At 45.4% G+C, this 21,814-nt stretch overlaps 1 protein-coding gene across 2 annotated transcripts in view; it reads left to right on the top strand.

Annotated features, from left to right (window-relative positions):
• Positions 1-21,814, top strand: part of FRMD4A (FERM domain containing 4A) — a 751,780-nt gene that overhangs the window by 167,141 nt on the left and 562,825 nt on the right. The window contains exon 1 of one of the 2 annotated variants that reach the window (XM_063926905.1): positions 4,499-4,661. The exons of the other annotated variant lie outside the window; for it this stretch is intronic. Within the exon in view, the coding sequence (XP_063782975.1) occupies positions 4,596-4,661 (66 nt within the window). The 5' untranslated portion in view covers positions 4,499-4,595. Of the gene's footprint in view, positions 1-4,498; positions 4,662-21,814 lie in introns of those variants that run through there. 2 annotated transcript variants of the gene reach the window in all.

Here is a 21,814-nt window from a genome sequence, read left to right as displayed (position 1 = left end):
CTCTTCCCTGCCACTGCTAACACTCTCTATCTGACTGGTCGCATCCTGTGTGACCAGGTCAAATAGAGCACTTGCAGGCATGGTCGCATCTGATGCGACCATGCCAGGCAAGTGGTTAAAGCATTTTTTTCTGTATAATCTGCCCTATAAAGATTAATAGATTGATTAAACTCTGTTTATCTTTATTGCATAGAACTAGACAGACTGGATTGAGTGTTTATTTATTGGCAATGGCAACAAAGTGCTTTTGGATGCCAATTTTGCCTTGCAAACCATAGAGATGAGCAGGAAAACAGCCGGTGTTAGGCTATCCTACTGTAATTCTTATGGATCTGTGCAGCTCAATGTCGCAATAACTGAATTCTGCCCACTTATGGCCTAATTCAAGGTTGATTGCAAAACAACATTTTACTCTAATGGGCAAAAAACCATGTGCACTGTAGGGGGAGAAGATATAACATGTGTAGAGAGAGTTAGATTTGGGTGGGTTATATTATTTCTGTGCAGGGTAAATACTGGCTGCAATTTAGATTTTAGTTTGAACACACCCCACCCAAATCTAACTCTCTCTGCACGTGTTATATCTGCCCCACCTGCACTGCACATGGTTTTGCCCATTAGAGGAAAATGTTGCTTTGCAATCAACATTGAATTAGGCTCTTAGGGGGTCATTCCGACCCGATCGCTCGCTGCAATTTATCGCAGCGATCGGGTCGGGACTGCGCAAGCGCCGGCGCCGTAGTGCGCCGGTGCATGGCATCCGTCGGTGCCTAGCGATCGCCTCTGAGACAGAGGTGGTCGCTTGGCGGGAGGGGGCTGAATGGCGGCGTTAAGCCGCCATTTAGGGGGAGCGGTCCAGCCAACGCAGGCGTGGCCACCATTGGGGGGGGGGGTTCTGCGGTGGCTGCGTGACGTCACATGCAGCGCTGTAGGCCGGGGAGTGATGAGTAGCTCCCTGCCAGCACGCTAAAGCTGCGCTAGCCAGGAGCTACTCTTGAAGTGCAAAGGCATCGCCGCTGCGCGATGCCTTTGCACTTCTGCGAGGGGAAGCCGGGCTGACAAGCGGGGCGGGATAGCCCTGTGCTGGGCGTCCCCCCGCATGTCAGTGTAAATGATCATAGCTGTGCTAAATTTAGCACAGCTATGATCAACTCAGAATGACCCCCTTAGTCTTCCTGCTCTGTGAGCTGCAGCCAAATATAACTCCTGGCTTCAAGTAAATTTAATTCTGGGTTTTTTTCTGAACAAGGGACTCTCCCCATTTGAACATGGGGAGGGTTAAAAAAAACAAGTGGGGGAATTTTACACTTTGTTTCCATATAGACACAATTTTGTCTTTGGATGAAATGTGCATTTTGTCTGGAAGTTATTAAAAACCACTTTGGGGTAAATCTACTAAAGTGATTATTTTTAGAAGTGAAGATGTTGTCTTTAGCTACTTAAGTGGGGGTACACACGGAGAGATCCATGCTTACATTCTAAGCAATCTTACTCCGTGTGTAGGGTGCCAGCGACAGCGATTCGCTGCCCCGCGCGTCCCTATCGCCGGCTCTAGAATTGGCATGCATGCATGCCAAATCTAGTCAGGTCGCTCATTTTACCGCTGGGTGAAGTGAGCATCCTCCCTGTCCCCTCCCTTGCTCAGCACACATTGCGCTGAGTGCTGAGCTGGGGGAGAGATGTGTGCTGAGCGGTCTGTGCTAGATCTCCCCCGTGTGTAAGGGGCCTTATCATTTATCTATCACCTTCTAGAAGATAATTGCTATAATCTCACTGGTTGCTATGAGCAGGTATCTCCATTTCTACAAACCCTCACTTTTGTAAATATACCCCCTTGTATCCAATTCACATAGCAGAGCAGATTAGTGTAATATCCAAGAGCAACCAAAATAAATATGTTAACTGAATAACATAAGCGCCCTGGTGGAGAACACTTAACAGAGCTCTTCTAATAGTGAGCACTGTACATGTCACATTCCCCCACAACCAGTGGTGCAAGTAGAAAAAATGTCTTACGGGTATTGTGTGCGCGCGCCTAAGGCGCGCGCACAAAAAATGGGTGTGGCCAAATGTCACATGGGGCGTGGCCAATGAAAATGGGGGCGTGATACACATATGGGGGAGGGGCAGATACACGTATGACCCCAATAGTGTCAGATACACGTTGCCCCACAGTGCCAGATATACATTGCCCCACAGTGCCAGATACACATAACCCCACAGTGCCAGATACACATTGCCCCACAGTGCCAGATACACAAATGTCCCCAGAGTGCCAGATACACAAATGTCCCCAGAGTGCCAGATACACAAATGTCCCCAGAGTGTCAGATACACATTGCCTCACAGTGCCAGATACACATTGCCCCACAGTGCCAGATACACATTGCCCCACAGTGCCAGATACACATTGCCCCACAGTGCCAGATACACAAATGTCCCCAGAGTGCCAGATACACATTGCCCCACAGTGCCAGATACAGAAATGCCCCCAGAGTGCCATACATTGCCTCACAGTGTCAGATACACATTGCCACACAGTGCCAGATACACAAATGCCCCCACTGTGTCAGATATACATTGCCCCCCGTGCCAGATACAGAAATGCCCCTACAGTGCCAGATATCCCCCAGTGCCAGGTATACATGCCCCCCTGTGCCAGATATCCCCCAGTGCCAGGTATATATGCCCCCCTGTGCCAGATATACCCCCAGTGCCAGATATCCCCCCGTGCCAGGTATACATGCCCCCCCAGTGCCAGATATCCCCCAGTGCCAGGTATAACATGCCCCCCCAGTGCCAGATATCCCCCAGTGCCAGGTATACATGCCCCCCTGTGCCAGATATCCCCCAGTGCCAGGTATATATGCCCCCCTGTGCCAGATATGCTCCCAGTGCCAGGTATACATGCCCCCCTGTGCCAGATATCCCCCAGTGCCAGGTATATATACCCCCCTGTGCCAGATATGCCCCCAGTGCCAGATATCCCCCAGTGCCAGGTATAACATGCCCCCCCAGTGCCAGATATCCCCCAGTGCCAGGTATAACATGCCCCCCTGTGCCAGATATCCCCCAGTGCCAGGTATAACATGCCCCCCTGTGCCAGATATCCCCCAGTGCCAGGTATATATGCCCCCCTGTGCCAGATATGCCCCCAGTGCCAGGTTTACATGCCCCCCCAGTGCCAGGTATAACATGCCCCCCCCCAGTGCCAGGTAAACATGCCCCCCTCCCCTACTCACCGCTGCCGTCGCCGTCCTGTCTGTCATGTGAGGGAAGGAGAGCGCAGCCTGCGCCTCTCGTTCCCCTCAGTCTCCGGCGGGTGTCTCAGTTTAATTCAGCGCCGATCCATGAGCCAATCAGAGCTCGCGGGTGTGAGCTCTGATTGGCTCACGGATCGGCGCTGAAGTAAACTGAGACACCCACCGGAGACTGAGGGGAAGGAGAGGCGCAGGCTGCGCTCTCTTTCCCTCACATCAGCGGCGGGGACGGCGTGTGCGGCGGGGACGGCGGGTGCGGCGTGGAGCAGGGGAGGGAGGGAAGGAAGAGGAGCGGCGGCCCGTCGGTGTGGGTACGGCGTACCCACGGCTAAATTCTTACGGGTACGCCGTACCCACCCGTACCCGCCCACTTGCACCACTGCCCACAACATATTATAATACCTACCGTAGGTATAGTTTTCTTAAAACACTGATGCAGGGTAATCATGTCTTACACAAAGAGGAAGCCGATGCTACACTAGTTCACAACATGAACAAGACTTACACAATGTTAGTAGGGCCACCTCTGCAGTAAGCACTAGATGCACTGTACACACTGTAATGCTGTCACTTGTTTTCCTCTCCATCTGCACATCAAAAATAAGGCACATGCTGTACCAGGACCTCATTGCCTGAATGAAGCAATTCAGTAGGCTGGAGACCAGGGCTTGCTTTGATGCATTTAAGGGAATCACAGCCTATTTTGGGAATTTTGAGTTCTAATCTAATAATACAACTAGGGAAAAATGAGGGTGTAAATTTCCCTTATCTAAAACACTATTCTCTTTTCTGTCAGTGGCTTTACAAGGAAATTTCAGTCACCACACAAAGGATCATTCATGATGTAGCTATGTGAATTGGCCTAGCATTGATCACAGCCCAATTCTGGCTTGTCCCACAATACTTTCCAGTGTGCGCAGACATTAATGAAAGGTCAGGACCGAGCAGTAAAAGCGGGACAGAGTCAAAAATGAAAAGATATAAGTATCAGTCACAGAGGAGCGTGCCTCATTCTGTTCCAATCCGTATTCCCAGCTGTGTCGCTGTCCAGCTGCAATGCACGCACTCATAACCATCCCTAGCTAAACTTGGAACAATAATTGGGAGCAGCCTAACAGCACAATACAAACAGCAACTGGCCAGAAACAAGTCACTGATGTTGGCTAAAGGAAATCAAGACCTTACTTCAAATTACTGCTGCAAGTTCTATGTTCCTCGTAAACTTCTGATTCACTTACTAGGGATACGACAGTTTCTTGAACGTGGAAGGAAAACGACTGGATAAGTTTATCAGTAAAGCCGATATTCCAGCTCACATCTACTGACACCTTTAACATGACTCTGGCAGCTAAACTGGAAGACATGGAGGTGACTCTGGAGCACCTGCTGATGGATATGTTTGTAAGTGATACTTCCTTTTTCCCATTAGAGGCTGCCAACGTTATGAATGACATCATTATGCAGACATCATGGGATTTTCTAGCCCACTTTATATTATGTAACACATTTCCTGATATTGTAGAATGTTTGAAATGTTTTCGCAGAAGAATGTAATTTGTGCATGTTTATGTGCGCACGTGTGTGTGTGTGTGTGTGTGTGTGTGTGTGTGTGTGTGTGTGTGTGTGTGTGTGTGTGTGTGTGTGTGTGTGTGTGTGTTAAAATATTTTACCAAATGTATCTTGTAGTGTTGGAAATAACAATGACAAAAATCACAAATTGGGTGGACACCTGAAATAGGTCGACATGGACAAAATGTCGACATGAACAAGGTCAACATGGAAAAAGGTGGACATGAGTATTTTGGTGTCGTTTTCTCTGTAATGTGACCGAGAACCCCAATTAGTGCACCGTGTCCCCTCGCATGGCGAGCGAACAAGGTGCCTCACACTAATACCGCTGCGCTCGGCACAGGTTACCGTTCCCAATTGTAGTCCATGTGGATCGTAAAGTATGAAAAAGGTCAAAAAATGAAGCAAAAAATAAATGTGAAAAACTCATGTCGACCTTTTTGCATGTCAACCTATTTCAGGTGACGACCTAAGGTGTGTCGACGAATTGGTGTTGACCTAAATGGTGTCGACCTGGAGTCCGGATACCTACTTACATTACAAACTGGGGGTTGGGGAAGTGAGGGGGATATGTACTAAGCCTTGGAGAGTGATAAAGTAGAGAAAGATAAAGTACCAGCCAAACAGCCCCTAACTGCCATGTTACAGTTTGATACTTTATCTCTCTACTTTATCACTCTCCAAAGCTTAGTACATCTGCCCCTGGATGAGAGGTTTGGTTTGTAGTTGCATTATTCGTTCTAGTTGTAGTTGTATTAGTTCTAGGTTGGTGCAACAGATTTTAAATGGTCTCTCATGTAGTCAATAATAGTTTTATGTTGCTTATGGCAATCTCTAAGTAACATGACATTGTTAGTAAATCATTATCTTATTTAGTAACTTATTATTTGTCATAGATTTAAAGGGGTTTCCAACTTAAAACTCTTTTATAAACTCCTCGTACATGTATGTTAGTTGGGGTTCTGTTCAGCATCTGTCCACTATTAGCAGCTCATTCCATCCTTGTCCTGGTATTTATAATTAGTGGAGATTATTACTAGCCTTGTAATTACCAGAGGGACAGCAAGTTGAATTACAAGCAAAATTATTCCTACTAATATGTAGCGTTGCATATAGGGCCTGATTCTGACTTGGAAAGAGCAAATACGGTAACCGAGCACCTGGGTAAAACCATGCTGCACTGCAGGTGGGGTAGATACAATGTGCAGAGAGATTTAGATGTTAGAGAGGTATATTTATACCCAAATCTAATTTGCAGTGTAAAAACAGTGCTCTCCAGCATTTGTGGGCTACATGCAAAAGCATCCAGTATGTATGTACCCTACATGCAAAAACATACAGTATATGTATTTGCACCCCTTGCATTGCTGCATGGTGTGTCCAGATGCACAGTGTGTGTCTTGCTCTTTCTTACTTTATTCCCAACTCAGAATCAGGCCTGGAATTATTAGGGTCAACATTTACACACAGGCATACAATATGCTTCAAGTAACATACATTATGAGCACAGCAATAAGTTACATATAAAATAGCATTATGTACTTGGAAGTGAAGTGCAGTAGTTACTAATATTACAATAGTTCTAAAAAAAAACAGTCATTTATTCTGTCTAAAATGTAGTTTCCAAAATGTAATTGTGAAACAATAACCAACAGACTACAATGTATTGCATATGCCTGTTTCTTGTTTCCTGCGCCATGCACTGAACCTAAGGTAATAAAGCACTCTGACTCTCTAAAACACTGCAACATTGCAGTACATTCACTTGGGACGCAGTTAATTTCCCGACTGTCGGGATCCCAGAGGTCAAAATACTGACGCCAGAATCGCGACACCCGTTGAAATGCTGGCGGATGGGAATCCCCACTTGGGTGGTGCCTCCATTCCACCACCCAAAGGGGAATACCGGGCCTAAAGCGTGGAGAGTGCAGCGAGCTTGCGAGGGAACACGCTGCGCTCGAGGTTGGGATTCTGGCGTCGGTATTTCAACCGCTGGGATCCCAACAGTCGGGATTTCATAATCAGCTTTCCTCTGCAGAAACTTACCCATATTTTCATCAACTGCCACTGCAGTCCTTGCAAAACGCAATATTTCATGCATTAATGCAGTAGGTCCCAAACTAAGGGCCTGATTCATTATGGATCGCTCTTGTGGCTGAGAAAGCGATGTTCACAAATCTTCTCTTGTAAAAAATCGCATGTGAAGAGCCGCCCAGAAAGGATAAAAGACGCCCACCGATGCATTCACAAATCCGCGTAGGCATTAGCAGATTCACAATACATATACGCTAAAAAAGGACACCATCGACATTTGCGGCTGACCCCAGCATACTCAAATCAATGAGAATGCAGTCGCACCGGGCGCCATGTTTTTGAACGCAATGTTCGCAGATGACGTCAGACACACGCCCTAAAAACGGCCATAACACACCTGCATTTTCCCAACCACTCCCCACAAACGTCATATTACCACCCACAAACTGTCACTTCCTGTCAATCAAAAAGCATTCACTTTACAATTAGGCTGCATACGCATGGCGATCGTATTTTGCCCGTCACTCACATGTAATGCGTTCGCAGCGCATGCACAGTGTGCCGATAATCACTGGCTGCATGCAATCTTACATTTGCAGTTGGCAATGAATCAGGTCTTCAGTTCTCAAGGCACCGTAACAGTCCATATTTTCAGACTATCCATCCTTGAGCACAGGTGACTTAATCAGTACATCAGTCATCAATTCGATTTAACATAAAAAAAATTTTTTTACATTTCTCAAATAAATGAAATATTAAACATTTTTTATTTCTTTTTAATGAATGAAAAAGGAAGTAAAAATGTTGGCTTTTAGTTAAATTGTGCCATCAATCAATCAATCAATCAATCAGAGAATGATGGAATAATTTTGTTTCTACATGATTCATTTTTCCATAGACATCATAAAGCACTTCTAAAAACTTATTGAGAAATAGTTTTACACAAAAGTTGTGCTGTAAGGTTTATTGTATTACCCAACACATTACTATTGCAGAGAAACATGACATGACACCATGAGGTCAGAGAACTACCGATAACGGAAACAGACGGTAACCCATGCATGTATAGTTAGGATGCTGAGAATATTATCATTGACTATGCTCCACGTACTACTTAAATGCTCTGTGTCAGATCCGTATCGTCAAAATCACTAGGAGCAGGAAACAAAGAGGGAAAATGACTGTGATAAGGAAGGCAGCTACTGGCCACCTGCTGCCTGCCACATGTCTACATTTACAGCAGTAGTGAGGGTAGCTAGAACTACTTCACTTCATTTAATAGAATGAAAATTAGATTTTGCTTTTATATAGTATGAGTATTTTTATGTTGGATTGAATAAAGAAAAGTGACCACGCAATGGTGAAAAAAACTTTGTGTTAAAATATTCTAATAAATACAATCAAGGAAACAAACTGGTAAGTTTGAAAGCCAAGGTGGATTACAGCTCATTTAGATTTTCCCTATTACCCAGAACTTTTGTGTCACATCATATACATATATGTGATGTGTATCATTGCTCTAACCAAGTCTCATCACTGATAGTAATGCCAACGGTGGCAGAACATGTAATAATAATGCACTGTCTAGCATACTGAAGAAAAACTGGGTTTAATAAAACAATTCAAAACTGACACATTTTCTATAGTAATAAAATGATTTATGATTATATTTTGTTGACAGATATCCTTTAAGCATACATTGCCCTTGGCTTATTAGAACCACATTGTGTCACAGCTTGATGTTGATAAAACAAATGTGTACCTTTTAGTAATTCTGCGCAAAACACATTTCAGTGATAAATTTGGCACGTAAAGTCAGTTCAAGGTCAACAGACGACGGTGCCAAGTAACTATATTGTCCAACAGGAAGGAGAAAGGAGTACACATACACACGTATATTAATTTTAGACTGTTGCATATATTTATAATAAATAGTATGTATACTGTACACTTACTATAATAATAATATTTCTATTACCTCCCAGGTTATCATTATAGTTTTAGCATACCATTACGCACCCTTGCAAATAATGTATATGGGATGCAGTTAATTTGCCGGTGGGCAGGATACCGATACTGAAATCCCGACAGCTGGCAATTCCGACAGCTAGAATCCCGGCGCTCAGGGTCTATTCCTATTCGTGAGTGTCCACGACACCCATAGAGTGGGAATAGAACCTGTGGCGAGTGAGGTGAGCCACCGAGACCACAGCGTGGAGAGCGCAGCGAGCCCGCATGGGGACTCTTTGTGCTCGACCTGCTGCCGGCATACTAGCAACCGGGATGTCGTTGTCTGTATACTGACTGCCGGCATCATACTGAACCCATGTATACATTGCATCCTTTTTCCAAAATGGCACTAAATGATTCTTTTTTTGATGCAGATAAGATAAACATTACATGGTCTAGATAGCCAGTGTACAATGTAGAGTGGATCAGAGCAGCTGCTGCCATGCTGACTTCGCCTTCCCCTCCACTGTGGATGACTAGGGCAGAGCTCTGCCAGCAGCCCCAGCGTCTTTGTGATGATATAGAAGTCAGAGCTGCATCTGTGACATTTCTGATTAGTTTTACTCAGCTGTAGTCTTCTTTGGAAGTCTTTCTAGAGCAAACGTTCCCCAGGATTGTACATATATGTATATACATGAACCAGACTGGAATCCACAGCAGTTATCAAACGCTGCCTTTCCTGCAGTAAATAATACCAAACTACAAATGTAAGTGCAGTGATGTTAGTACTACAGGAATGACTATAGCAGTTTCCTTGTACACCTTGTGTAACATTCATCCCATTTACTGTGCTGTACACCAATAAGATGTGCTCATTATGCACTGACTACTTGTTTATCTAACCTGCATCATAACAAAAGTCATGTGTTGTGTTTCATGTAAAATCTCCATGCCAAGGGATGCTGCTCACATGCAAACCATAAATGAATAATTATTATAAAATACATTTTTGCTTATCTGTGCCTGTGTTATCTATATTACATTGACGGCTTTGCAGCCTATGTATTAAGTGTGGTGGTGACGCAATTTTTATCTAGCTGTTCTTAGAACATCATTATCACTGCTATGTATGCAAGAACAGACTGTCTCTGCGAAATACAGACAATGGGGGTAATTCAGATCTGATCGCAGCAGCAAATTTGTTAGCTAATGGGCAAAATCATGTGCACTGCAGGTGTGGCAGATGTAACATGTGCAGAGAGAGTTAGATTTGGGTGGGTTATATTGTTTCTGTGCAGGGTAAATACTGACTGCTTTATTTTTACACTGCAATTTAGATTTCAGTTTGAACACACCCCACCCAAATCTACTCTCTCTGCACATGTTACATCTGTCCACCCACCACCCCTCCTCACCCCTGCACTGCACATAGTTTTGCCCATTAGCTAACACATTTGCTACTGTAATCAGATTGGAATTAGGTCCAATCAGTCTTTAAAACTTTACAAAAATGCCTCTTTATCTTCTAACACCGTACATTTGCGCAGTGTCATTTTCTAAAAAATGTTGGCAGGAGACGTAGGCTGCGCATGGGGGGGGGGGGGGGGGGGGGTCACAAGATGGTATTAACCTAAGAGATCAAGGTCCAAAAAGTTATGCTTTACGGACCTTGGCAGAGCGTAGTCCCCACTGAGAATATTGGTGACTGCGACCTGAAGCGCTAAGTAACCTTTTGCAGGCGATAGATATTTCCTGCATTATGCTGTTGTCACATAGCTGGGATACATAGTTTAAGATTGTGTGGAAACTGCAGTTTCCTATAAAATGAGGGCTCTAGTTATCACAATCATCAATGTATTTTTAATGCAGATGTGATAAACTATTTTCAGCCATATTTACACTGCGCTACTGTGTTCGGGACCTCCATATGTTGTGTGCATGCGGCCAGCACAAGTGTCATTGACGGCCGATGGAGTGGAATCCTCCCCAAAAAGCTGCACTGTATTAGTCCATAGGCTACTAAAGAGCAACGCCATCTTCATATGGGATTAGCTTCTGCAGCGTGAGGCTAGCAGCTACTATACCTGCCGCAGTTCCTCCATTTCCGACAACAAAGCAGCCCATATAGGATTTATGGCACTGGCGTATCTATAATGAGTGCAGTGTGTGCGGTGCAAGTCTCTGCGCCATTTTTTCGGAGACTTGCGCATGCGCTGTAGACTGAAAGAGCTGCTGACAGCAGAGGGATGGGAGAGGAGGGGACCCACACCCGGAGACTGCACACGGGTCCCCTCCTCTCTAGATACGCCCCTGATTTATGGCGACTGTTTTGCAGTTAGAAATGGAGTGACGATAGAAGATATTGTAGATATTCACTGTGGTCCTTCATTATTAAATCTTGGGGATGCTTAATATATGCGGCTCCCTCCCGCCAATATTCTTTCATATCCCCCTAAAGCCTGTATTATTTGTTACACTACACTTTGGCTGTAAGTCCTGTTAGTTTGTTGCACAGGAAATACATCAATGAGCAGAATGAATATATTTATAGACTCATTTACTAAGCACATAACATTGCTCCAGTACCTTGTGTCTTCTTCTGCTCTCAACCACCTCAACAACTCCGTCCATGTAAGCCATATATCCATCTACACATGCAGTAGCAAGCGCCTTATAAGAATCTCCAGATGCCATTTATGTACATTGTTATTACATTTTACAGGACAGCACAGGCATAAAATGTGGTTCACTAAAAAGAAGCGGTTACAGGAATATGCAGAGTGACAACTAATGTGACATGCGTGCAGGTCTTACATCAGGCATATGTCACATACACTTACACACATGTTTTCAATTATTTCTCATGCCTAAAAAAATACACATACACTGTTAGACTTCATTAAGAGTAAAAGAAAAAAATCCTTCTGATATGCAGGTAGAACTTTACATCTTGTGTCCAAAAAGTTCAAATACACACCTGAACACATAATACATATATGCTCAAGCATACAAAAAAAGAAAACAAATATCAGCATCATAGTGCAGTCACAAACAGCCTGTGACTGGTTATCCACAACATCACATTGTGCATTTACACTTGCAAATTCTATAGATTTTACAGGCATATATATGTCAGACGGCCCTACATGTGATTTCTCCCTTCCAAGTGAAGCACAAAGGGGAGATTTAGCTGACCCCTGAGGGGCTAGGGCCGTGTGCTTATCGTCATTAGGCCACATCGCCTTGTGACATAATGCCTCAATTCACTGGTCTGTGGTGAGGAGGCGGGGCCAACATTGCAGCATATATTGTGGAATCGCATCATATTGGCCCTGCCCCCTTGCCATAAACCCAAACTTTACAACATTATGATCCCATCCACTATGCTCCCCTTTTGGAAGTGAGTGGGATATGGGTGGGACTCCTACTGCTCTCGGTTCCGGAGGTCCAGCCCCAAGTTGTCATAAAACCACAAATCTGCATTGCTACATATGAGTGTCAATGGTTTTCTGTGTGTACACAGAGCGAATGTAGCTATTTTATGCAAACTGGATTGGTTTTGCTCTACATCAGCCCTAGAACATTTATTAAATATACTGTAATAACACACAAATATATTTATTAGCATTAAAATGTTTATTCTACCTTCAAGATAAATAAAAAGACAGCATACAGTGATTAAATATACTTATTTTACATGTAGCAATATAACTTTAATGAAAAGTGATTTTAAGCTAAAACATCATTTTAAAATCTGCCACATCTGATAAGCGTAACATCTGTAGCATCCGAGGTGACTAAATACAGTGCATTTAAAAAATATTGCAGACTGGTGAACAAATACACAATGGTGATTGCAGTATACAGCTATGTGCTATGTGAGAGAATGTGTAGCCAGAGGCGTATTTACCCATTGGCAGAGGATGGCACTCGCCAAAGGCACCAGCTGAGGAAGGGCGCCACCCGATGGTGCCACGCGCGGCCAGGAGGTAGGTACACTTCGTAGAGACAGCACCTTTGTTACCCCTTCCCCTGGCATTTCTTCACCTGCCCCGGCAACAACCACGGCAGGCAGCAGCGGGAGTCACTGTAAGGTGCTGGAATCCAGTGCTACATCCCTTTACAATAAAGAAAACGCTGCATAAACTACAGCTCCCAGCAGCCCTTGCTGCCGGAGCTCAGAGTAGCAAGGGCTGCTGGGAGCTGTAGTCTATGCAGCGTTTCTTTATTGTACTGCGGTGCGTTGCCGAACCCCGGCGCCTTACAGTGGCTCCAGCTGCTGCCTGCCGTGGTTGTTGCCGGGCGAGTGAGAAACTGCCAGGGGAAGGATGCTGCCTATACAAAAATATGTATGTATGTATGTATGTATGTATATACAGTGGGGCAAAAAAGTATTTGGACAGCCACCGATTGTGCAAGTTGACCCACTTAAAAAGTTGAGAGAGGTCTGTAATTTCCATCATAGGTACACTTCAACTGTGAGAGACAGAATCTGAAAAAAAAAAAAGCAGGAAATCTCATTGTATGATTTTTAAACAATTTATTTGTATATTCTTGCGTAAAATATATATTTGAGCAATCAAAAAGTTTAACTCAATACTTTGTAATATAACCTTGGTTGGCAATCACAGAGGCCAAACGTTTCCTGTAGTTCTTGACCAGGTTTGCACACACTGTAGCAGGTATTTTGGCCCACTCTTCCATGCAGATCTTCTCTAGATCTGTCATGTTTTGGGGTTGTTGCCGGGCAACACGGACTTTCAACTCCCTCCACAGATTTTCTATTGGGTTGAGGTCTGGAGACTGGCTAGGCCACTCCAGGACCTTGAAATGCTTCTTACGGAACCACTCCTTAGTTGCCCAGGCGGTGTGTTTGGGGTCATTGTCATGCTGGAAGACCTAGCCACGTTCCATCTTCAGTGCTCTTACTGAGGGAAGGAGATACATGGCCCCATTCATCCTCTCCTTAATAGGGATCAGTCGTCCTGTCCCCTTTGCAGAAAAGCAGCCCCAAAGCATGATGTTCCCACCCCCATGCTTCACGGTGAGTATGGTGTTCTTGGGATGCCATTCATCATTCTTCTCCCTCCAAACACGGCGAGCGGAGTTTATACCAAAAAGTTCAATTTTGCTCTCATCTGACCACATTACATTCTCCCAATCCTCCTCTGGATCATCCAGATGGTCACTGGCAAACTTTGGACGGGCCTGGACATGTGCTGACTTAAGCAGGGGGACCTTTCGGGCACTGCAGGATTTCAGTCCATGACGGCGTAGTGTGTTACTAATGGTAACCTTTGTGACTGTGGTCCCAGCTTTCTTAAGGTCATTGACCAGGTCCCCCCGTGTAGTTCTGGGCTGATTCCTCACCGTTCTCAAGATCATTGATACCCCATGAGGTGAGATCTTGCGTGGAGCCCCAGGTCGAGGGAGATTGTCAGTGATTTTGTATTTCTTCCATTTTTTTAATAATTGCACCAACAGTTGATCTTTTCTCACCAAGCTGCTTGCCTATTGTTGAGTAGCTCATCCCAGCCTTGTGCAGCTCTACAATTTTGTTCCTGGTGTCCTTAGACAGCTCTCTGGTCTTGGCCATGGTGGAGAGGTAGCAGTCTGACTGTTTGAGGGTGTGGACAGGTGTCTTTTATACAGATAACCAGTTCAATCAGGTGCCATTAATATAAGTAATAAGTAGTGATGTGCACCGGACATTTTTTGGGTTTTGTGTTTTGGTTTTGGATTCGGTTCCGCTGCCGTGTTTTGGATTCGGACGCGTTTTGGCAAAACCTCACCGAAATTTTTTTGTCGGATTCGGGTGTGTTTTGGATTCGGGTGTTTTTTTAAAAAAACCCTAAAAAACAGCTTAAATCATAGAATTTGGGGGTCATTTTGATCCCATAGTATTATTAACCTCAATAACCATAATTTCCACTCATTTCCAGTCTATTCTGAACACTGAACACCTCACAATATTATTTTTAGTCCTAAAATTTGCACCGAGGTCGCTGGATGGCTAAGCTAAGCGACACAAGTGGCCGACACAAACACCTGGCCCATCTAGGAGTGGCACTGCAGTGTCAGGCAGGGTGGCACTTCAAAAAAATAGTCCCCAAACAGCACATGATGCAAAGAAAAAAAAAGGCGCACCAAGGTCGCTGTGTGACTAAGATAAGCGACACAAGTGGCCGACACAAACACCTGGCCCATCTAGGAGTGGCACTGCAGTGTCAGACAGGATGGCACTTCAAAAAAATTGTCCCCAAACAGCACATGATGCAAAGAAAAAAAGAGGCGCACCAAGGTCACTGTGTGACTAAGCTAAGCGACACAAGTGGTCGACACAAACACCTGGCCCATCTAGGAGTGGCACTGCAGTGTCAGACAGGATGGCACTTCAAAAAAATTGTCCCCAAACAGCACATGATGCAAAGAAAAAAAGAGGCGCACCAAGGTCGCTGTGTGACTAAGCTAAGCGACACAATTGGACTCTCCTTGGGGATTTGTGATTTAGAAGAACGCACAGTTCTTTGCTGTGGTTTTGCCAGCTTAAGTCTTTTCATTTTTCTAGCGAGAGGATGAGTGCTTCCATCCTCATGTGAATCCTATTGGCAAGTTTACGCTTCTCATCAGACGCTTTCAATTTTGATTTTTGGGTCATTTTACTGAACTTTTGTTTTTTGGATTTTACATGCTCTCTACTATGACATTGGGCATCGGCCTTGGCAGACGACGTTGATGGCATTTCATCGTCTCGGCCATGACTAGTGGCAGCAGCTTCAGCACGAGGTGGTAGTGGATCTTGATCTTTCCCTTTTTTAACCTCCACATTTTTGTTCTCCATTTTTTAATGTGTGGAATTATATGCCAGTATCAATAGCAATGGCCTACTACTATATATACTGCGCACAACTAAAATGCACCACAGGTATAGAATGTAGATGGATAGTATACTTGACGACACAGAGGTAGGTACAGCAGTGGCCTTCCGTACCGTACTGCTATATATACTGGTGGTCACTGTGTCAGCAAACTGCAAAACTAAAATGCACCACAGGTATAGAATGTAGATGGATAGTATACTTAATGACGACACAGAGGTAGGTACAGCAGTGGCCTTCCGTACCGTACTGCTATATATACTGGTGGTCACTGTGTCAGCAAACTGCAAAACTAAAATGCACCACAGGTATAGAATGTAGATGGATAGTATACTTAATGACGACACAGAGGTAGGTACAGCAGTGGCCTTCCGTACCGTACTGCTATATATACTGGTGGTCACTGTGTCAGCAAACTGCAAAACAAAAATGCACCACAGGTATAGAATGTAGATGGATAGTATACTCAATGACGACACAGAGGTAGGTACAGCAGTGGCCTTCCGTACCGTACTGCTATATATACTGGTGGTCACTGTGTCAGCAAACTGCACAACTGAAATGCACCACAGGTATAGAATGTAGATGGATAGTATACTTAATGACGACACAGAGGTAGGTACAGCAGTGGCCTTCCGTACCGTACTGCTATATATACTGGTGGTCACTGTGTCAGCAAACTGCAAAACTAAAATGCACCACAGGTATAGAATTAGAATGTAGATGGATAGTATACTTAATGACGACACAGAGGTAGGTACAGCAGTGGCCTTCCGTACCGTACTGCTATATATACTGGTGGTCACTGTGTCAGCAAAACTCTGCACTGTACTCCTCCTATATAATATTATACTGGTGGTCCCGACTCCCCAGTCCCCACAATAAAGCAGCACACTGAGCACAGATATGGAGTGTTTTTCAGGCAGACAACGTATACTGGTGGTCACTGTCAGCAAAACTCTGCACTGTACTCCTGCTATATAATACAGCTGCTCCCCAGTCCCCACAATTAAGCAGTGTGAGCACAGATATATGCAGCACACTGAGCACAGATATGGAGTGTTTTTTTCAGGCAGAGAACGGATAAAACTGGTGGTCACTGATCAGCAAAACTCTGCACTGTACTCCTCCTATATTAATATAAAGCTGCTGCCCAGTCCCCACAATGATGTAAGCAAGCACAAATATTTGCAGCAACTCAACAATGAATAAACGGAGAGGACGCCAGCCACGTCCTCTCCCTAACATTTCCAATGCACGAGTGAAAATGGCGGCGACGCGCGGCTGCTTATATAGAATCCGAATCTCGCGAGAATCCGACAGCGGGATGATGACGTTCGGGCACGCTCGGGTTAACCGAGCCATACGGGAGAATCCGAGTATGGCTCGGACCCGTGTAAAAAGGGTGAAGTTCGGGGGGGTTCGGTTTCCGAGAAACCGAACCCGCTCATCACTAGTAATATAGTGGAGTATAGAAGAGCTTCTTAAAGAAGAAGTAACAGGTCTATAAGAGCCAGAAATCTTGCTGCTTGGTAGGTGTCCAAATATTTATTTTTCACAAGAATATACAAATAAATTGTTTAAAAATCATACATTGGGGTATATTTACTAAGGTCCCGATTTTGACCGAGATGCCGTTTTTTCTTCAAAGTGTCATCTCGGTAATTTACTAAGCAAAAATCACGGCAGTGATGAGGGCATTCGTAATATTTTGGAAGTCCTAGGAAAAAATCACGAATCAATACACCATCGGTCAAATACGCCTGCAATTTGCTAGAAATCGGTCATTTACTAAAAAGTGCAAAACACAAACACTGCCGACAATAGCCAAACACTGCCGTGATAAAATACAAATCGTGAAAAAGTGCTAAAAAAAAACAGACCTGCTTTTTTATCCCGTGTTTGTATAGGCATGCACGGATCCATGAGATCCGTGCATGTTTTTCAGTGGGAAGGGGGGGGAAATGTTTTAAATTTTCAGAAAAAAAATTGCGTGGGGTCCCCCCTCCTAAGGCAAACCAGCCTCGGGCTCTTTGAGCCGATCCTGGTTGCAGAAATATGGGGGAAAAATGGACAGGGGTTCCCCCATATTTAAGCAACCAGCATCGGGCTCTGCGCCTGGTCCTGGTTCCAAAAATACGGGGGACAAAAAGAGTAGGGGTCCCCCGTATTTTTGAAACCAGCACCGGGCTCCACTAGCTGGACAGATAATGCCACAGCCGGGGGTCACTTTTATACAGTGCCTTGCGGCCGTGGCATCAAATATCCAACTAGTCACCCCTGGCCGGGGTACCCTGGGGGAGTGGGGACCCCTTCAATCAAGGGGTCCCCCCCCCAGCCACCCAAGGGCCAGGGGTGAAGCCCGAGGCTGTCCCCCCCATCCAATGGGCTGCGGATGGGGGGCTGATAGCCTTTGTGAAAAGTGATTGGTATTGTTTTTAGTAGCAGTACTACAAGGCCAAGCAAGCCTCCCCCGCAAGCTGGTACTTGGAGAACCACAAGTACCAGCATGCGGCGGAAAAATGGGCCCGCTGGTACCTGTAGTACTACTACTAAAAAAATACCCCAATAAAGACATTACACACACACCTTGAAAGTATAACTTTAATACATCCATCCACACCTCCATATACACATACTTACCTTATGTTCCCACGCAGGTCGGTCCTCTTCTCCAGTAGAATCCATGGTGTACCTGTAAAATAAATTATACTCACATAATCCAGTGTTGAAGGCTCCTCGGTAAATCCTTTTGTAATCCACGTACTTGAAAAAATAAAAAAACGGAAACCCGACCACGAACTGAAAGGGGACCCATGTTTTCACATGGGCCCCCTTTCCCCGAATGCCAGAAACCCACTCTGACTGATGTCTAAGTGGGTTTCTTCAGCCAATCAGGGAGCGCCACGTTGTGGCACATTCCTGATCGGCTGTGTGCTCCTGTACTGTATGACAGACGGCACACGGCAGTGTTACAATGTAGCGCCTATGCGCTCCATTGTAACCAATGGTGGGAACTTTCAGGTCAGCGGTTGACCGAAAGTGACCTCACCGCTGACCTGAAAGTTCCCACCATTGGTTACAATGGAGCGCATAGGCGCTACATTGTAACACTGCCGTGTGCCGCCTGTCAGACAGTACAGGAGCACACAGCCGATCAGGAGGGTGCCACAACGTGGCGCTCCCTGATTGGCTGAAGAAACCCACTTAGACATCAGTCAGAGTGGGTTTCTGGCATTCGGGGAAAGGGGGCCCATGTGAAAACATGGGTCCCCTTTCAGTTCGTGGTCGGGTTTCCGTTTTTTTATTTTTTCAAGTACGTGGATTACAAAAGGATTTACCGAGGAGCCTTCAACACTGGATTATGTGAGTATAATTTATTTTACAGGTACACCATGGATTCTACTGGAGAAGAGGACCGACCTGCATGGGAACATAAGGTAAGTATGTGTATATGGAGGTGTGGATGGATGTATTAAAGTTATACTTTCAAGGTGTGTGTGTGTAATGTCTTTATTGGGGTATTTTTTTAGTAGTATTACTACAGGTACCAGCGGGCCCATTTTTCCGCCGCATGCTGGTACTTGTGGTTCTCCAAGTACCAGCTTGCGGGGGAGGCTTGCTGGGTCTTGTAGTACTGCTACTAAAAACAATATCAATCACTTTTCACAAAGGCTATCAGCCCCCCATCCGCAGCCCATTGGATGGGGGGGACAGCCTCGGGCTTCACCCCTGGCCCTTGGGTGGCTGGGGGGGGGGGACCCCTTGATTGAAGGGGTCCCCACTCCCCCAGGGTACCCCGGCCAGGGGTGACTAGTTGGATATTTGATGCCACGGCCGCAAGGCACTGTATAAAAGTGACCCCCGGCTGTGGCATTATCTGTCCAGCTAGTGGAGCCCGGTGCTGGTTTCAAAAATACGGGGGACCCCTACTCTTTTTGTCCCCCGTATTTTTGGAACCAGGACCAGGCGCAGAGCCCGATGCTGGTTGCTTAAATATGGGGGAACCCCTGTCCATTTTTTTCCCATATTTTTGCAACCAGGATCGGCTCAAAGAGCCCGAGGCTGGTTTGCCTTAGGAGGGGGGACCCCACGCAATTTTTTTTTTACATTTAAACTTTTTATTTATTTTTAACAAAGTGCACAATGAAGCCCAGCACGGATCTCTCAGATCCGGACGAGATTCATTGTATTAAAGTCGGCAGTGTTTTACAAGTCACTCACGTAAAACACTGCCAAAAAAACCGAATGACATCGACATCGGAAAACCCGAAAATGCAGAATACGGCAGCTTAGTAAATTAGTCGTAATCAATTCAAAAAGTTGCATATTTACACTTTCAATGTCATTCGTGATTGAACTTTGACCTCAAACGGGAAAATACGAATCTTAGTAAATTTACCCCATTGTGATTTCCTGTTTTTTTTCCCCTTCAGATTCTGTCTCTCACAGTTGAAGTGTACCTATGATGGAAATTACAGACCTCTCTCATCTTTTTAAGTGGGTCTACTTGCACAATCGGTGGCTGTCCAAAAACTTTTTTGCCCCATTGTATGTGTATACATTAATCTGGAGTACACGGCGTTGCCTGGGATTTTAAGAATGTTTGTTTACAAAAATGAATTTAAATATTAAACACATAGTATAAATAACAATACGCTTGTATGTAAACGTTCATGATCTTCGCTTGTAAACTGTGGATTTGTATAAATAGACAGAAGGGCAGAAGCACAATTGTTTGCTTTTATATATTAGATAAGTACCTAGATAGCTCCCCAGTTTCTTATATAGCATGGCACATTATGTATCTCCTGATATACTCTGTGCTGCTGGGGGACCGTGCTACTTCCACCTATATAACTCTCAGTGTGTGAGTTCGTGCTACCTCCATTCCCCTCCAGACATCATGTCACTGCACCTGTCAAATGCAGCCCTGAACTGCTTGACATATCATGCATCTCCTAATATACTCTGTGATGCTGGGGACCCTGCTTCTCCCACGATATAACTCTCAGCGTGTGGCTTCCTGCTACCTCCATTCCCCTCCTCACATCATGTCACTGCCCCTGTCACATGCAGCCCTGTCATCACTGACATATCATGCATGTCCTGATATAGTCTGTGCTGCTGGCCCACCCCTAGGGGTGCTAGTGGTGTGTTACCCCCCAAAGTGTTTGTTCACAGAGTGTAAGTAATATGTGTTGCAAGTTTGGTGTAAATTGGTCCAGGCATTCCAGAGTTATGCTGTCTGCTGAAAAACTTTGTGCTGCTGCCTCAAGCCCTTGGGGTGCTAGGGGTGTCTTACCCCCACAGTGTTTGTTCCCAGCTCATATGTGTACCAAGTTTGTTGTAAATTGGTGTAGGTATTCTGGAGTTATGCTGTCTCCTGACATACTTTGTGCTGCTGTCCCACCCCGCTCCGGTGCTCCATCCATGTACAATCATGTATAGTATACCACAGGGAGATGGCACTCAGAGACTTAAAGTTCCAGTGAAGCTTGATGTACAGTATCTGCAAATACTTCAAGCTTCATTGGAACTTTAAGTCTCTGAGTGCCATCTCCCTGTGGTATACTATATATATATATATATATATATATATATATATATATATATACTAGGTGATTCATCGCACCCTACGGGCGCTCTTCACACCGTCGGAAGGGGCTACGGCCCCCGTAACCCTGCACGTAGTTGTGTGAGTGGGTAAATAGTGCACGACGAAAGTGCGTTTGATGGTGAAGGGGGCATAGGCCCTTTAGTGGGTGTGAACAGTGGCTGCAGGGCATGATGTACAGAATGTAGCGGGTGCAGGGGTGACCGCGTATGGGGGAGGGTGTCTGTGGGTGGAGTAGGGGCGGATGCCGGGAGTGTGTGCGGATAGGAGAGGGGGGCGGGAGGTGGTGTGGGTGGGGGAGGAGCAGGGGACTGGGGGTGGTGGATGGGGTCTGGGTGCGATGTGGGTGGGGTAGCGTTGGAGGGGGTGGGGGAGGGGTCGGTGCAAGGCTCTCGTGGATGTGGGAGGGGTTCTGGAAGCGTTGTGGGTGGGTAAGGGGTAGGTGTGCTTGCGGGTGGTGTTGGGGGTCCGGTGGTGGCGGGTGAGGGGCTGGGGTTCATTGGGTG

Source organism: Pseudophryne corroboree, chromosome 6 (assembly GCF_028390025.1).
Source record: "Pseudophryne corroboree isolate aPseCor3 chromosome 6, aPseCor3.hap2, whole genome shotgun sequence".
In the NCBI taxonomy this organism is placed as follows: domain Eukaryota; kingdom Metazoa; phylum Chordata; class Amphibia; order Anura; family Myobatrachidae; genus Pseudophryne; species Pseudophryne corroboree.
The sequence above is the reverse complement of the archived record's forward strand: the minus strand, read 5'-3'. Positions and strand labels throughout refer to the sequence as shown.